We start from the raw sequence: 19,447 nt of genomic DNA, 5'->3' as shown, positions 1-19,447 counted from the left end.
ATTCGGTTGAATTTTATTTATACAGCGCCAAATCACAACTGCAGTTGTCTTCAAGTGCTTTGTATTGTAACGTAGATCCTACAATAATACAAAGAAAACAGAGAAAATCCCAACAATCATATGACCGCCATGAGCAAGCGCTTTGGTGAAACATGGGGAAGTAACTGTGTGAACAGGAGTTAAAACACACACACACACACACACAATATACCTTTGTTGAGTAATCTCCTCACATATACTGAAAGACCCACAATGACAGCAAGTGCAACAAGCAGGAAGGCCAGGAGGACCGAGGCCTCAGCTGGGAACATGTACGGCTCTGTAAGAAAGAATGAAGTCAACAGGATCGATTATTTAAAATCCACAAACAAACTGAAAGAGCAGTGAGCACGACATCAGTGTGGAAAAGAACAGGAAACTAACTTAGTGATGACAAAGATCATGTCTCATCAGGACTAAAAAAGACAGAAAGTGACCACAGAAGTGACCGAGCTCCAGCTATTTGTGGGCTCAGTCCACTCAAAAGGACTCAATCCACTCATTTACATATAATCCAGTGGAAGCAGCAGCACATAAAACACAAGCACTTTTTTTAATGTCTAACTTGGGGGAAAGCCTGTAGCCTGCCTCCAAGACTCTGTGCCTGCATACTGTCGTATGTCTGAATGTGATCTCTAAGATAAGAGATAAAAACAAAACAAAAACAAACACTGAGTGTATGATGGTAAACATGCTGCAAACTGTGAGAATGTGTAAGAAATGCTCACTTGTAAAAATGCATCACACAATGTTTCAATTTCCAGAGTTACTGAGAACATTCAGAAATGTGCAGATTGATATTTACACAAATATACTGAGAGCTGCAAACTTGTAATTCAAATTTTGTTCATATTTATTTAATTTTGTTTACTTACAACCACAACTCTGATTAAAACCTCTCAAATCTGTGAATATAACGGCTTCACTGGACTCTTTAGAGTCACTAATTTACAAATTCATGCACTGACTTATACCACACTAGATGGTAACCTGCGGAGTGGAGTGAAGGGTGGAGAAGCTGGAAGTAGAGCTCAACCAATCAGAAAGCAGTAGACTGAGCACTCTGTCCTCTGTCTGATAACGGTCATAGCTAACTAGCTCTCCAGCACAAATACACTGATCAGTGTGCTGCCCTGACGTTAGCGTGGATATTTGACACACATTCAGTCCTGCAGTGTGTTCTCACTCAGTTTGTCCCACTGTGGGCGTAAAACAGGACTGTTAGATTTACCCATGTTTATTATGCTAATAGGAAACTATACCAAGCAGTTCCTGTTGTCTCATTAGGAGCCCCAACATTGTCAGACATCCATATAAGCAAGAGGGCTCCTAACAAACTACTGAGCACAAACTGGACCAGGCTGCTGCATCATTCCTCACTTTGATTCTCAGGGTAACTTTGTATTCATCCCTCTGTAGTTTGATCATTTTCATTTCATTGACGTCTGTGGCATCTTTTTGTTCCTCACACATTACCCAGTCCATATCAATCCCAATATCCACATGATTTTTTCCCATTGATATCTGCTGAATTTTCAAAGCGTTCCTCTAATTTTTTTGAGAAGTGTATTTCATAAAGTTACTTGTGAATTAAAAACATGATCTGTGGGGTTGTATTTAGATGCATGTGGGGTTATGGGGACCAATATAACTAAGTTATCCTGATTTATCTGATATTTCTGACTTTATATGTAAATCGAAGCCCACCACATGTCATCTCGACCCTATGCCTGCAGGACTTGTGAAATCCTGCCTCTCTTCCTTACTCCCACTATTCTCTGCTATCATTCACTCTTCACTCACCACTGGCATCGTTCCCTCCTTATTCAAGATTGCTTAAGTCACTCCTTCACTGAAAAAACCTCCCTTAGATCCTAACAACTTTAACAACCTCCGTCCAATTTCTAATCTACCCTTCATCTCTAAAATACTCAACAAAGTAGTTGCAGCTCCACTTCATTCACACCTGGTTAATAATAACATCTATGAGAGATTTCAGTCTGGATTTCGTCTCAGTACAGAAACTGCTTTACTTAAAGTCACTAATGATCTTCTACTCAGAGCTGACTCTGGTCTTCTCAACATCCTCGTCCTTTTGGATCTGAGCTCAGCCTTCGATACCATCTCTCACTCTGTACTTCTAAGCAGACTTTCCCCTCTCTGCATCTCTGACACACCCCTAACCTGGTTTCAATCATATCTCCTTGACTGCTCCCAGTTTGTTCAACTTAAATCATTCCGCTCTCATCTATTCCCGTTCAATTCTGGTGTACCCCAGGATTCATTCTTAGGCCAACTTCTGTTCATAACTTACATCCTCCCTCTTGGTACCATTTTGCTGATGACACCCAGTTAGATCTCTCCTGCAGGCCTGATTCCTCCCTCCCACCTTCCTCCTTTACAGAATGCCTATCTGAATTAAAAACCTGGTTCAGCTCTAATTCCTTTAAGCTTAATGAGGATAAAAATGAAATCCTCCTTATTGGCACTAAATTCACTATCCTATATATGTCACATCAATAATCTGACCTGTTCTGCCTATTTTTTCCATCTACGCAACATTAACAGATTACATCCTTCTCTTTCCACCCTGTCTGCATCCATTCCTATTCATAGTCTCGTTACCTCCCGTATTGACTACTGCAATTCTCTCTTGCACTGTCTTCCCCATAAATCCCTCCATAAGCTTCAACTGGTTCAAAACTCTGCTGCCTGCATTATTACCAGAGCCTTCTCCTACCAGCACATCACCCCCGTTCTCCAGGAACTTCACTGGCTCCCTGTGAAACTCCGGATAGTGTACAAACTTCTTCTGCTCACCTTCAAGGCCCATAACCTTGCTCCTCCTCACCTTTCTGACCTGTTAAGCATTATCACGTTGATCTTCTTCTATCCAGCTTGCTGTACCTTCTTTCTGTCTCAGAGCTTTCAGCTGCTCTGCTCCCAGGCTGTGGAACTCTCTACCCCCAGATATAAGAAACACTGGTTCTCTTTCCCAGTTTAAATCCCTACTTAAAACCCATCTGTTCAAATCTGCATATTTACTGTGAACCTATTGTTTGTTTATTTTACCTTGTGCTTTTGTTTTCTTATTTTTCTTCATTGTCATTGTTCTATTATGTGTTTTATTTATTGTTAAGTGTCCTTGGGTGTCTTGAAAGGCGCTTTAAAATAAAATGTAATATTATTATTATTATTATTATTATTATTATTATTATTATTATTATTATCATCATCATCATCATTATCATTATTATTATTATTTTTATTATTAAGTATTGGAGTGTGCTGCTGACCTTTGACCTGCAGCTGAACATCTGTCAGTCTGGGTTCTTCTCCCGTCACTCTGATGGTGCAGGTGTAGCTGCTGCTGTCAAAGATGTGGGGTTTCCTCAGAGTGAGGCTGAAGTCTCCAGTCTGCAGAGCGTCAGTCTTCATGGATGTTCGGTCTCTGTAACGCTGGTTTTGATCTGTCAGCTCGTCCTCTTCCTGCTGACGCTGGTGGACGGTTGGAGGATTGAGGTCGGAGCGGCTCCACACCCCTGTGGTGGGTCCAGATACAAACGGGATGTGACAGGGCAGCAGGACTGACTCCGCCCCCTCATACACCTCCAGGGTGAAGACTGGGTGGGACACTGTGAGGACGCAGAGACACATGAGTCAGCTGTGTGCAGGTCACATGACTAAATAGAGACCATTTGTAATAGATTTTGTCAGCATAAGAATCACGAGGGAACACTACCAAGTAAACTGTCTTAAACATAACTGCAGGAAAATATAATTATTAAAGAGTTACTGAATATCTGATTGTTCACTTTGTTCCACCTTTTATAAATTATGCTGGATTATGCTTTAAACACCATTTGTTTCTGCATCAGCTACACTAGACCAGCACTGAATCAAGGTTAGAACTGAATGACCACGAGGACTTCAAGCACCTCTGGAATAGAATAGAAGAAAATACAATAGAATAGAAAAGAGCATCAGTTCCAGGGAAGCTCAGTTTGTGTGTTAAATTTAAATAAAAACTGAACGTAAAGATTGATAAAGCCAAAAGTTACTCATAGTAGAAAAAATATTTTAAAAAAAGAATATAAAATGTTTATAATTTATGTTATAGGAAATATGAAAAATATTTACTCAGTTTGAAATCGAGGGCACAACACGTCTCCTCTGACCTCTGACCTGTATGTACAGCAGGTTTTATAGAGTGTTACTGACCTTTGACCTGCAGCTCTACTGCTGTCAGTGTCCGTGTGTTTCCAAATGCAGTGATGGTGCAGGTGTAGGTGCCGCTGTCAGAGATGATGGGGTTCCTCAGAGTGAGGCTGAAGTCTCCGGTCCTCAGAGAGTCCGTCTTCATGGACGTTCTTCTCCTGTAACGCTGGTTTTGGGCTCTTGGTTCATCTCCTGCATCATTACGCTCATGGACAATCGGAGGATCGAGGTCGTGGCGTGTCCACATCAGAGTTGGACGTGTAGGTACAGAGGTGTCCTGACAGACCAGCAGGACAGACTCCACCCCCTCATACACCTCCAGAGCCGAGGCATGCTGGGAAACTGAGGACACAGAGACAGAAACATGAACTCTGCATCAGTTCACTCAGAGAGCTTTCAGAGTTTGGAGTCCACACAAATATAAGAGGACATAAAACATCAGCTAAATGCTGTCCTCAGGTCAATAATGAGATCTTCTGTCTTCAGATGTTATTAGAGCTGAACTGTTAGACTGCAAAGCACAGTCTTGTTTTATTGCACAAATACAAAAGTTTTGTTATTGTAAATAGGTTTTTCTTTTTCCACAGATGAAGCTTTCATTACATTTCCCCCTTTTTAAAAAATATCGGTGGTTCAAACAGATCAGATCCAAGCATCCAGAGTCCATCACTGCAGCAGAAACTAGAACAAAGACCCTAAACAAAGTTAATCCACCTTATCAAGGAGCTCAGTCAGACTGACTCTGAGACTCTGTGTAAATGTGTGAATTAACTGATGTCTGAATTGTAAACACTGTTGCCACGGCTAACATTAGGTTCTGTTTTGGTTCAAGAGTTTAATGTGACCTTTGACAGCTGCACATCGTCCTCTCCAGGTACAGCCTAGTGTTTGTGTAGAGGGATTATTTTAAATATAAAAATGTGTTTATATTGTTTAACTATCAGTGTGGCTGCTGGATCTAAACATTCAGAACAATGTCAGACAGCACCTCCCATCATCGCCACATCAGCATTACAGAGAAACAGTAAATCTTGCTCCATCCAGCACCACAGTGACATATGTGTGCTGGGTGGGTGGTGATAGCCACTACACAGCAGAGATGTGTGCTTACATGTTAGGAAGAGGTTGTTTCTACATCGCTTAGTGCTGATCTGCTATTTTCCACCTCTCTCTGTGCGACTCACACAGAGAGGGATCAGGTAGTGCTGATGTAGTTTGGTCATCTGCAAGGTGTCGGAGCAACTCTGCTTACCTCTGCTTCACCAACACTGTTTCTCTCTCTGTGGGACTCTGCTGGGGAGACACTGGTCAGGTCGCTTGGAGATCATTTGAGTTTTCAGTACTCGTGTGTAACACCAGTGATTCCAGGTCTTTAGGGGGGCTCAGCCCTCAATCATGATGCCGTGCACACTCACATTCATCAGTGAATGCCAGTGTGCTTTCTGTTTACTGGTACCCAAACATTTTGGACCACTGTGGGTGGGACTGAAAGATCTTAAAGCAGAAGTGCAAAGACATTTAGTCCAGTAGCAACTCGCCCCAGTTGGTCTTGTGTTAAAGTGTTCATGTTTATTTGAGATTTGTGTAGATATTTGTGTTTTTCCCCCTTACTTACTGTACAGTCTGTTATTTCTTCTTTTTATATTCTTTATTTTTGTGTGTCCTGCATGTTTCATGTCCGTCACTGCTGGAACACCTGAATCTCCCCAGTGAGGGACAATAAAGGATATTTCCAATCTATTCTATTTTAAAGTTGTTTTTGTTTTTATTGCAAAGGTTTAAGAAATATTAAATTGTTGGTTTTAGAATTTAAATTTGTTAAAGTAGCCAAAAATGAACAAAACATATTTAGACTCATTCTATTTATTTGTTTATTATAGCTTGTGTTTATTGTGTCATGTCAATAAACTTTAAGTTTGTAGCTGAGCTCCATGTGTGAGATTACTCTGAGTCACTGAGTTACAGAGTACTGAATTGTAATATCAGTGTAACTACTGGTGAGATAACGAGGTGCTGCTGCAATTTGACTCAGTTATATTCTCATCACTGTGAATATAAGTGAGTAACTGCATTAAGGGTTATTTAATTATAGCAGGAAAATAATAACATTGGTCATTTTTCAACATGTACTTCAGAGTGGTTTGGTCCTGCTTTTACCATTTCATAAATTATACATCCTTGACTCCTTTCCTCACATCTGAGTTCCTACAAACACTGATGTGAGTGCAGGAGTCAAAGACAAAAATAACACATCCTGAACTTTGACACAAATGCACAGATTTGTTATATTTGTTATAATCTGGCAACACATTTTCTAATATGAGTTTATGAAGGTTTTCACACATTAACACCATTAAACTGTTTTTCTTTGGTTTTCATTGCTGAGAGGATTTTCTGATTTAATGATCAGCATCTTTCATCTCAGAGGTGCACAACTGAAACCAGCTATTAGTATTCAGGCCCCGCCCACAGCACCACAACAGTCTCTACACAGCATACGATGATCTCAGCTACAGCCCAGAGACCTAATCTGCCCACTTATAACTCAGCTACAGATCTGACAGGTGTTCTGTGGTGGAGATGTCACAGCACACCTGAAATCTGGACCAGACATTAAAGACCTGTGGCTGAACAGAAGAAACAGACTCAAACTGAGTCAAACAGTTTCCTGAAGTCTGTGATCCATTCATGAAATTACTGTTCAGTCAGATGAACAACAAAAAGGCACAGACCTGCACAACAACACACACATATCTTCTCACACCTTGGTGAGTACATCTAACTGACCTAATGCTTTCCCTGGCCGCTGACTGTAACCATCAGAAGTGAATGACTAAACCTAACCTTAACCTAATTCTAACCCTGAGACTAAAACCACGTTTTGTGTCTCAAACATGCCTTTAAGCTTGTGGGGATGTGCATTTGGTCCCCACAAGAATGGTGGCACGCCAATTTTCTGTCCTTACAAAGATGTCTAAAAATGTACACACACACACACACACACACACACACACACACACACACACACACACACAGAACCAAGTTTCCTTTGGTCACATATGAAATGTGAGTCAGAGCTTCAGCTACACAACAACACACACACAGCAGCTGATTGTAACATGAGCTCATCTGAAAGCCACCAAGAAGAATCCAGTGATTTGAAAGTTGCTGCTTTGGATTGTTAGTTTGATCTGAATCAGAATCCAGTGTTTGATGGAAATCTCCTCCTGCTGCACTTCAACACATTAAAGAGAGAGAGATGATGATGAGAGCAGAGAGAGGAAGGTGTACTTACCGTGCAGGAGGATCACAAACACCACAAACATCTTCATGTTCCTGTCAAACTCAGAGACTCTTTAAAAGCCCTTCAGGACATCAGCTCACAGCAGCTCTCACTTTCCTCTGCTGATCATCTACTGACACTCTCACACTGCTCACACTGTCACAGCTCAGAGTTCAGCTTCACACTTTGTTAAAGCACATCTGTGGAATGAAGTCCGGCCGGCCACAGATCACTTCTGAGGAAAGAGGACGACGTCGGCTTTCCTCCTAGTTTCACGCCCGAGCGCTCCGGTTGGAGGCGGCTGCTGCGGCCTCACCCTGACACGCACAAAGCTCCGCCTTCAGTCCTGACACTGAAACATCCACTGTAGCTACAATGATGCAGATGTGACCCTCAGCAGCTGGATTTCCTCTCCATAGATGTGTTTCCATGCAGATCATGGACATAAAGCAGCTCCAGGATGAAGAGTGTGAAAGAACTTCTTCCACTACAGGATTCATTACAGCACTGTGGCACTCCACAAACCCTCACACTGTCTCAATCCCTGTTTCCAGTTTGACTGAGAGAAGGCCTGAAGCTCAGCCAATCACAGGACAGGAAGTGATCAGCTGACAGTGATTTGAAGCTGTCAGGGTGAGGCTGCTTCATGCAGGTGTGAAACTATGAGGAAGCTGAACGCCTCCTCTTTCCTCAGAAGTGATCTGTGGCAGTCTGCCATCATGTTTGGCTGCACACACTAAGGCTACGTCCACACGTACTTTGGAAAACTGAGATTTTCTGGTTTTGTTTTTAAAGAAAATATCGCCAAAAACGCAGTCAAACACTGTCAAGAACATGACAAATCCTAACTGTGTAGAAATGTTGGCCAATCAGAAGTCTAGAAGCCTGGGAGGGAAAGAGTAAGCAGGTTTTATGCAAACCTGAAGTACTGCTGAAAAGTTTTTGTGTTTTCGAGTGCCTTCATCATTTCAAATGTTAATAACCAAAAACAGTATTATGGCTGGTGTAGACTCACAACTTAGGAATGAACAACATGCATAAATTTTAATTAAATACAAATTAAATTTATAATAAACCAACAACGACGTGGTGTTGGGATTTAGGTTGTGAGAGCGTCTGTGTTGAATGGAGAAGTTCACTCTGACGTCCCTGTCTTAGTAAATGGAGCGACAGTAACTGTGTATATGTACCTGTGTAAAAACTGTAGATAGTCAGATTAACAGCAACAGTATTTTGTGTATATCCGCCATTGTAGAAATTCATCTCATGTAAACAATAACGTGGCGCACAGTGTCACATCAAAAAAGGCGCACACCTTTGACGTCGTGTGACTAAATCTCTGTTTTCCTCGTCAACACGTAAAAGCAAAAACTGAGTTTTAAAAATCTCAGTTTTCAGTGATCGAAAACGCCGTTTACGTGTGGACAAAAGGTGCAAACATAGAAAAATCTGCGTTTTCAAAAATACCCGTGTACGTGTGGACGCAGCCTAAATGTGAGCTCACTGAAAGCTGACAGTGTCTCAAAACTACACGTGCACAGGTGTGTATCAGGTGACTCATGGAGGTGTATTTAATGTTAAGTTTGGATGAACATGTTTGTAAATCTTAGTTTGTGCCTGTTAAACACATCATACACAGCTGTAACCCTCAGGAGGCAAAACTCATTCAGGTCAATACTGTAATGTTACATTATTAGTGTTTATTGATTACATAGATTCATAGTAACTGATGACAATTCTAACAGCTACTTCATTTATCAGGCAGGGATAGCTCAGTAGGTAGAGTGGTGGCCCATGATGGGAAGATCGGGGGTTCAATTCCCCTGAACAGCTACCCTCAGGTACCCCTGAGCAAGGTACTGTCCCTACACACTGCTCCCCGGGCGCCCAATGACTGCCCACTGCTTCACTGAGTGAATGGGTTAAATGCAGAGAGGAATTTACCCACGGGGATCAATAACATTTACATATTATTTACATAATGTGAGGAATAAAAACTTCTCTTCTCCAGAGTTGGGCAGTAAGTACTTAAGTACAATTTTAAGGTATCTGTACTTTACCTGAGTAGTTTCTTTTTTCTAACTACTTTTTACTCCCTACAATTTTAAACACATATCTGAACTTTCTACTCCTTACATGTGTTGTGATTTTCCCAAGTGCATCATTACTGCTTTTGCTATAATGGTCATATTTTATTAGAAATTTATTAGGATTTTTTATTTTGAGTTATTACAATCAGAACAGAAAAGAAAAAGAAGAAAGAAATTGGTGAGGAAGTTTACAGAAGGAGAGGGAGAGAAAAAACCCCCACTGAGGATCTGCTCCAAACCTGGAGGATCCCATCAGCCGGCTGTGCCAGAGCAGAGCGCGCCACAGGCCCAGAGATCTGAGACCCAAGGACCCCCTCACCCCCAAGCAGGGGCCTGACAGAGCCAGGGGGACCGGGCCCTGCCAAGCATTAACCATTAACCAGAACACACCCAAGCACCAAGAACCACCAACTCACCGGAGGATGGGGGCACCAGCCACTGACAGAGAGTGTGGTGGGGGGAAAATTTCCATCATGAATTCATTGTGCAAACTGAGCACAAGTTAAAGACCAAACACAACTAAATGACGTGTTTATCATACAAATATAAAAGGGTGTTATAATAATATGTGGCTTACACGCCTGTTAAAACCTGCCTGGTGACAGATGACACTGACAGTAATCTGTGCTTTGATTCAACCTGAGAGCTGCTGATGATTGAACTGCAGATTTAATGCAGGAATATTTCCTGTTTGAACTCTTCAGGGACCCGTGTATTTCCTGAGCAAACACTCTTCTCCTCATGCTGCTGCTGTGCTGTCAGCTTTAAAATGCAACAATAAATATTTCTATTGATTTGCACAGAAAGCTTTTAAAAAGCAACAGAACAATAAAAGCAGCAGCAGCTCTGACTGTGTTCATACCAACTTAAATATGTCAAAGTCAGGTTTGTGTTTAAAACAGATCACTGAATATTTGAGTTACAAATACACAGATTTAACTACATTAACTTAACTGTGGTATAAAAACTGGATTTATTGACTGCTATGTAGCAAACATAGAGCTCAGTTTAACAAACAGAGTAGAAAGGTCTGTATAAGAATGAAGCTGCTGATGCAGGACTGTACACATGTTCCTGTTTAGAGGCAAAGTCGCCCTCTACAATGTAGCAACAGGAAATAGAAATATAGTTTTATTTTCCTTCTTTTTCTTCTGGTTCAAGCTGAATACAATTAGAATAAAAAGTTAGACTAAAGTTTGTACTCACATATACTGATATGATTTTATCATTATGTTAATACAGCACAAGGTTCAGTTAGCTTTGCACAAAAATACAAACATTGTTCAAATTTCCTGCTCTGACTTGGCCTCAGGATGTCTAGAAGCAAGAATCAAGCGCACCCAAAGGAAACAAGCGCACCAGTGGTCACGTGCTCAGCACACAGAGTGGGAATGACTGAAGGAGCTGCTGTAACGCAGCTATAATGCAGTTTTGTGTGACTGAGTGAGTTGATGAATCTGTAAGTGTTCTTACTTTGGCAGATTCATTAACATGATACTGATTATAATCTGGCTGTAATCTCCTGCAATGACTACAATCAGCGGGATGAGGAATAAAGGACTTTTCTATGGTTTCCTTTAACTGTTGCTAGCTTGCCATATTTATGCCTCACTATTAGCAACTTGTAAGACATGTGCTATTTAGCCAATGTTGGGTCTGCAGTGACCCCTTGTGGACATTGTCAGATATTGCTTGTGTTGAGTAGATAATGTGATTGTTTTCCTAGTTATCTATGACTCTACTAATTATAAAATTGCCCATTTCTGTTTCCAGAAAACCATGTTTATAGTCACACGTGCTGTTTACTATAAAACAAGAAGTTCAAGTTTGGCTGCACCGAATTCAGATTAAGCCTCACAAACATTTTCATGTAAACAATTATTTTGTTGGACTTAATTAAAGACAATTAACAAACTCCTGGACTGCTGCAGTCTTTCTGACAGAAGACTTAGACCAGACTTGTGTCCCCAGTATAAATATATTTTACATCCTCAACTCAAACAGCAGAACATTTTTTATACCACATTAGTCTTTTTTAATTCTTTGAATATAATGTTATCTTAAAAAAAAATGCTCATTATTGTTACTATTATTATTATTATTATAACAACAGAAGAAGCTTCTCGGATGAGAGGTGAAACGTCTTCAGGGAAAATTAAAGAAGTCCAGAGTTTTTCTTTCCAAGCTCCTTAGACTACGATGACTGAGAACCTTCACAGACATTTCTTATCATTATTATTTGCTTTCTTTCATGTATTTATGCCTTTCAGTGTTTTTATTTAATTGTTCACCTGGTTTACTAAGTTGTAGTGATGGGTCCAGCAACACTGACGCACCGACGCATGTATCAAGCTCACAGAGTGAAGCCTATATCGGTGCGTGCGTCGCTTTAAGAAAAAGTCACGTGATCGATACAGCTGCTGTATCGCTCATTGCCAACGCGCCAAACTGTGTTTAAGAGGTACCGCATCCGCATCTGCCAACGGAATGAGTCGCCACCAAAAAACCCCCCACAGTTACTCTCGCAAAGATAAAAAAAATACACATCTCTCCATAACAAAATGGAGCCCGAAAGAAAAAGAAATGCTTCTGCTGTGTGGGATCATTTTGATCTTTTAACTGCACATAAGGGAGTAGTTTGTCTGTCTTTGTTTCAGTGTAATCTATCAGAATAGGAAAAACAGCAATGTGACTTGCAGTGTAAACTATTTATTTCATTTTATGCAGGTTAAATGTCGCATCTGTTCTGCGGCGCTTTCTTACACAAACAAAAGCACCTCCTCAGTGTTTAGGCATTACAGAGCCAAACATGAAAATGAGGAGACAAACACACCGAGAATGAACACAGGTAGGCCTATATTGACACTGAACAGCTTTATCATCATTTTTTTTATTAATATGTGTTTTATTATTTTGAAATCAAGCATCTAGGAAGATTGTTCTGGACCAGGCAGTCCTGAATTTTATTATAAAGGACTGCCAACCCCTTAGTATTGTGGAGAGTGTCGGAGAGAAACATTCCAAGATCAGAGGATCCTTTAACGTACTGGGGGAAAGGAAGACATCTTATCTGAACCTTTTCCACCTGGCTTTACAGTTTTTGTGTACCTCAGCTTCATCTGTGCCTGTGAGTTTTCCAAAGCTGGGGAAATGGTGTCAAAAGAAACGCAATAGACTGAATGCAAAAACATTGGATAAACTTATTTTTCTGAATAGAATTTTATAATAAACTCTGAGTCAAATGGGTAATATTACATTCACAATACTTTCATTTTAATTTTCACTTAATGTCATTCACAATATATTTTATAGATGTCTACAATATTTGCAATGTAAAAGATATAAAATGATTCCATGGAAAGTACAATACCTTACAGTGTATACAAGTATGACTATGTCATTGATTCAGTGTCTGTTGTGAGTCTTAAGTAAGTTGCCTGCAATGATATTTAAGGTCCAGCAGGTGTCAGTATGGAGCAAAACAGCAACACAGTGTCGGCACAGTATCGATACAGTTGGGGAATGTGCTGAAACGCTTCACGAGGCCTCATCTACCCATCACTATTAAGTTGTATTTGACATTTCTGTTCAGCCTGGAGCTTAGAGACAGATTTACATTTCCAAATATCGCTGTGTTTATTTCCGGTTTGTTGTCACCGTTGATCAGGTGCACCTGTGCTGTGTTTAGTGCGGAGAAACGGAGCTCAGAGGGCTGAATGAGCTCGGCTCAGACCGGAAACAGCGCAGACACGAGGCTACTTTAGCATGGTTAGCTAGCGCTGCCATACCGGAAGTGTCCAATCTGTGACTACAAAGTCCACAGCCTGTTAGTCTGGTCTGTTTCTAACCTTCCCTCATACTTTTACTATTAAAGCCTCATCATTAAATCTGTATTTCCAACACTGTGTGAATTTCCATGACGTCAGAGGCGCGAGCTGCACCTGAGTGTAACACTTCCGGTCACAGAGGACTGTCTGCGGAGCTGCTGCAGGTTAAACAGAGACTTTCTTACCGTTCATGAGGAGCAGGAACACCACCAGCGTCTTCATCCTCCTTTAAAAACAACTCAAACCGACACAAAGTCCCGTTAAATCCTCTGCTGACCCAACGAACCCACACTGGGACACATCTGCAGCTCCCAAACACGCCCACGCACAAAGTTTACTTTCTGTTTAACAGGAAGTCTCCGTGTGTGGCAGATATCAGATAATAAAATGTGTGTGAAGTAGATTTTAAATAAAACGTATAAATGCGCCACATGAACACAAACAGCTGGATCATTGTGGTCTGACAGGCCTGTTAAAGAAAGTCTGAGGCTCAGTGATGTTTGTGGGAATAGTTCATGGAGCTGTGGATCACCTTCATGCAGGAAGTGAACTTTGTTATGCTGAAATTATAAAAGCGTTTACAACATTATTATAAATATTATGTTATTGTAATTTAGCTTCAGCCTTTATAGTGGTGAGAGTGTTAAACTAAACACATCCTGTTAAAATCTGATTCATGAGGCAGTAATAAGATCTGCAGCAGATTAATAACATTATGTGAGTTATGGAATAGCCTCAATAAATTAAGAGTAATATGATCAATTTTCAGTAACTCTCACTTATGTCATAGCTTTCATTAATTTGGGATCTGACATAACCTAATATGTGATTTATGATATAAATGCTCAGGTACTGATGAGAAAAGAAGTCAAATGTGACTTTTTCACATTTCTTTTTTAACTGTCTATGTTGAAAATTGTCTGTCTAATCCTTCAAAATTTACTCTGATAAACATTTAAGTAGTAACAATGGGAGATGTTGACATCAGTGGGAATCTGCTTTGTGATTTTTTTTTTTATTTTACTTTTATTGTCTAATCAGTAAAAACAAAACACAATAAAAACTATGAAACTGTAGTCATGTGCTTTTATGAGTGTGATGTGATTAGTGGTAGATCCTGTGTTTGTGTATCAGAGCCTATGAGCAGTCACTGAACCAGCAGCACACATGCTTCATTCCAGTTTAAGTGGGAAGTCAGATTTCCAGCTGGGAAAACCAGAGAAGCTCCACCAGCCCGGACGTCAAGATGGTGACAGCGTAGTAAAACCTTAAAGAAGGATCTTTGTTGGTTCTTGGAAGATGTTTCTGCTCTCATGTGACACCTGGAGAGTCTCAGGTATGTCACTCCTAGAGGGGCTGTCACCTTGGAGGTGGTGCTGAGGGTTATTGACAGACTACTGATCATGTGACTCATCACATAACCAACATGTGAAACATGGCGTGGGTCATTACCATCACAGGTGTGACTTGCTTCACCCTGTCATGTGACCTGCTGAGGTCACCTGATGCAGGTTGTGAGTGGGGGTTGAGGTGTTTGGGAAGGATCTCAGACTGCATTGTAGATGGCAGACAGTTGGTGTCGTAAGTTGGTGATCAAAGATGGCCGTTCACAGTGGGCATAGATGCTTCTTTCACTCCTCTTTCAAACCATCTGTCTTCTGTGTCCAAAATGTGAACATTGGTGTCCTCGAAAGAGTGACCTTTAACCTTTAGATGCAGATGAACTGCTGAGTCTTGTCCTGTCAAGGTGGCTCTTCTATGTTGTGCTGAACATTCCTCGCTGCACTGTACAGCAGACACCACATTGATAAGTTTGTGTTTGGGAGTTTTGTCTTTGGGATGAACCAGTTTGTGTCTGAGTGTGTTGCTGGGTCTGAAGTACACTGGGATGTCATGCTTGGAGAAAACTCTCCTGAGTTTCTCTGATAAACCTGCTACATAAGTGATGATGGTGTTGTTCTGTCTGTTGCTCCCTTCTCTGCTTGCTGTCTCAGACTCCTTCTGTTGTGTCTTCACTAGTTTCATTAAGGCCCAGTTTGAATAACCACATGTTTTAATGTTCCTTTTCTTTCTCTTCCACCTTAGAGGGAACGTTCCCTGTTGCCTTCAAGCCGTTATGACTGAAAACCTGCACAGACTTAGTAAAACTGTAAAACTTGTAATCTGTAGAGTAAATCATTTGGAAGTGCCACCATCAGGCCGGAGCCTTTCTGTGTTTGTATGTTCTTCCCATGTTTACGTGGGTTTAAAGCTTCAGACTCTAACGTGCAGCCATCACCTCAGAGATAAACAGCAGCACTGAGTTGCTCAGAGTTAAATAATGATCACATTAAAATGTTTATCTAACGCTTTGTGCACTAAATCAGCAGATTCATGATTTTCTGCTTTAATCTCATCTTATTTGTTACAGCTGCTGCATTTTAATTTTATCTTCTTCACAGATTTTAAATTATTTTATCATCATCATCTACTGACGTCTGATTGGAGCAGGCAGCAGTTACAGGGATCATTTCTGCAGAAGAAGAAGCATCATGTGACATGTGACCATCAGGTCAGAGTCTGCCTTCATCCTCACACCTGCTGTGCTGCTGACACTGACAGCAGGCGCTCCTCCCTGTGAGTCTGAGAAGATGAAACTTTGAGGTTGTTATTCAGAGCTCATGATGTTCAGTCTGTTTAATCAGCACTTTGTTCCTCTAACAGGAACTCAGGTCCCTCCTCTTCCTCCTGTAGATGCAGCAGGTTCACTTCCTGTCTTCACTGAGCTCTGGGATCACAGATTTATGGTTAAAGTAACAGGAAGTTAACGTGCCGTGGTAACAGAAGATATGAACGCATCACTCTGGGACTAAACGATCATGTGATGTGATGCTGGGGAAAGGTGTCCACAGCAGTGCCCACTGACCCACACCAACATCTGGGCTTCATGTTAAGCAGAAGTAACAGCTGCTGATTTCAGGCACCAACTGGTGGGAGCAGGTGTGTTTACACCACCAGGGCAGAGTAACAAACCTCATCTAACAAAGCAAAGCAGAAATGTGTTATTCAATCAGTCATGAAATGTACAACAAAAATGGCTGAAATCAGAAATGCAGAGGCTAAAGGCTCCTCCTCTGGCTTCTATGTGATAAACTGTCTTCTCAGACAAAGCTGGAGAAACTTATTACAAACATGTGCAGCTAAGACGGCTGCACAAGGCCATATAACTTAAAGTCTGTTAACAACCATCTCCATAGACCTCATTCTGCCCCATCAGCAAACACAGTGATATTCCAACCTGTTTATCAGAGGGTGTCATCTAACATTTTTTTGAAAAACGACAACAAAAGTAAAAATGTATGAATATTTTTTGTATAATTTTTCTATTAACATCATAAAAACTTCCACTTATTCGTCATCTAAAAACAGTAAGGAGACTTCTTAATTTGATCATCCATTTTTTTCACTTTCTAGCAGTAAACGTGAGGGGAGGAGTTTATATTTATGGAAAAATACCTTCAGTCTTCTCTTCAAAGTCCTTCAGCAGAGAGGACGTTCTTGTTTCCTCTGATGTGAGTTTCAGAATGATACTGGCTTCCCATCTTCATAAAAACGATCCGTCTTTCCTCCTGTGAGCTTGACAAACTCCAAGTCCAGCTTACACAGAGGAGAAAAAAGTATTAACATTTACAATAAAGCATAAAATCCATGAAATGAGAAATAAAGCTGATTTGATTTCACATTCTTCCCACTTGGTAGCTGCATGGCTACAATCACACTTTACAGTATCACCTGGAAAGAAGGCTAAAACATTTCTGTCACCACTTCCACATCAAAGTTGCCCACACAGTGAAACATTTCCATTTATTTGGAGAGATATTTGCATACAGGTCCATGATTCCCTCATTTTAGCCTCAATTTGGGTCCCATCAGACCCTGAGAAACATATTAGGATCTTCAGTTGATAAATACATAAATACATTTATTAAATCCTTTGTGATGTGAAGACATTCAGTCATTCAACTGGTAAACTGTTGAGACTTGTTGCAGTGTAACAATTTAGATAAACCCTGTTTACTGTCCATTTGTGTTGTATTTGTATGTGACACAGAGATGTTTGGTCTGCTGTTTAATGATTATGTAATGCTAACAAGTTATTAATCCAGAGAGAGAGGGGGGAGGGGGGGGAGGGGGGGAGAGAGAGATCAAAATCCATCCAGATGTTGAACATCAACCCAATCCTACAACAGTGACCCTTATTAGAACCTCAAACTTTACATAGTGGCAACAACAACATACATGAGCACACTTCTCTGAGACTGTACTCTGGATGATGACATGTGATGAGCTTCAACTTGATTGGCTAACAGAAACTAATTTAGCTACCTGACTGTACATGTGCTGTGGTGAGATATCTGCACTTACATGTTTTAAGTCATTTGCTGTAATTGCTCCCCTTCACTCCTAGAAGTGCTAACAACAACTTTGTGAGCTGACTCTTTCTGGATTTTTTGTGTTTCATATTACAAAAATAAAAAAATCTACAGATTGATGTTTTTTACTTACCTGTGGTACGGTCGCATTTGATGACGTCAGTGACGCTGATTTAATATGAAAAAAACTTTTACACGCAACTCACCTTCTGTTTTTTAATAATCTTAAACAAGCACCACGCATGCTTTATTTATTTTAAATAGTTAAGAGTGTGATTATCGAACTGCAGATGGTAAAATGACTGCATGTAACAGAGAAGCTGGACAAAATATGTTAAAGTTGTAGTAGAATGAATGAAAAGCTTAAGAAATTCAAAAACTGCCAACTATGAAAAGGATCATAGAACATTTTATAAAGCCAGTTGAACAAAGTCAGTCAGTCTCTAGCTGTGACATTACCCAGCATGCATCAGCTCCTCCATCAATGCAATAACAATATGTTGGGTCTGCGCTTAGCAGCCCCGCTGGTTCAGAGACTTATGACCCGTAAAAAAAAAGCAAGACAAACAGCTCAACCAGTTTTAACTTGCCAGCATGGGGAGCCTGGTCAGCAGCACCTCTGCCCTCAACCTCAGACAGTTCCAAGGAACCAGCGTCCCCTGCAGCCTTTTATGACACCAACCTTCAGCTTTTACACCAAGAGCTCAATATACACTCTAAAGTAAAGTCTGTCATCCAACCAAATACCCAAATATTTGTAGGATGATTCTCTTTCAATAAAATCTCCTTCTTTGATATGAATATCAACATTATCTGAGATTTAAAATTCCATTCATTATACTTACTAATTAAGAATTATTAGAATCATAAAAAACATCAACATTGTGTTTATATAAACACAACAGCATGTACAATATTATTTTTTGTGTACTTTGTGTGTTGATATCAATGACAAAGACAACAATGAACAGGAACAGAAGAAACATCTCTGTGATTTCTGTAAACAACTAAAAATAGCAGAATTCCCTTTAAATCTGCTGCAGTGTCTTGTGACAGAGCTGCTGATGCACACGGAAAAGTGTCTTTCAGTTTCAAGAAGAAGTCTGGGAGGAAAACCACAACTTCCACCTCTGTGTTAACCACAGATGAGTGATAATACATTTTATTCCTGCTGATTATCACACTCTCACACATTGAAAGCTTTTGAATAGTCTGAGTAATTTCAGGTTTAGATGGAATTAAAATGGTTTGTAAATTGGCTTTCTTATGTTCTCTTTACAGCTTAAGGTGTCTAATATTAGGGCTAAACAAGAAGTTGCTGTCATAGCCAACTGATTCTTGGTTGAAAGGGGTTTAAGGGAGCTGTATGTTACCATACAGGGGTCTTTTTCAGAGAAGGTGTTATAAGCAAATGTACGACTTTTCGTACATTATCAGTTGGCTACAAAACTGGCCTGCCACTGACTTAGTCTGACTGAGGATATCTGGCTCTTTATGAAACCGACTATTCAACACAGAAAGCCTTGAGTTTACATCAGCAATATAATTATCACTGGTGTAACTCTTGAGTTATTAATA

The 19,447-nt window shown here is 40.4% G+C and overlaps 1 protein-coding gene across 3 annotated transcripts in view; it reads right to left on the bottom strand.

Annotated features, from left to right (window-relative positions):
* The window catches only part of LOC102079927 (butyrophilin-like protein 2), a 29,384-nt gene extending 15,402 nt beyond the window's left edge, over positions 1–13,982 (bottom strand). The window contains exons 1-4 of one of the 3 annotated variants that reach the window (XM_025907032.1): positions 13,643–13,982; positions 4,261–4,599; positions 3,336–3,674; positions 212–319 (exon numbers count right to left, since the gene is read on the bottom strand). In XM_025907032.1, coding sequence (XP_025762817.1) covers positions 212–319; positions 3,336–3,674; positions 4,261–4,599; positions 13,643–13,679 — 823 coding nt within the window. In that variant the 5' untranslated portion in view covers positions 13,680–13,982. Of the gene's footprint in view, positions 1–211; positions 320–3,335; positions 3,675–4,260; positions 4,600–7,552; positions 8,338–13,642 lie in introns of those variants that run through there. The other 2 variants (XM_019355916.2, XM_025907033.1) reach the window with 2 other exon arrangements.
* Between the last annotated feature and the right edge of the window lie 5,465 nt (positions 13,983–19,447).

This window comes from Oreochromis niloticus, linkage group LG5 (assembly GCF_001858045.2).
Source record: "Oreochromis niloticus isolate F11D_XX linkage group LG5, O_niloticus_UMD_NMBU, whole genome shotgun sequence".
NCBI lineage: Eukaryota > Metazoa > Chordata > Actinopteri > Cichliformes > Cichlidae > Oreochromis > Oreochromis niloticus.
The sequence above is the reverse complement of the archived record's forward strand: the minus strand, read 5'-3'. Positions and strand labels throughout refer to the sequence as shown.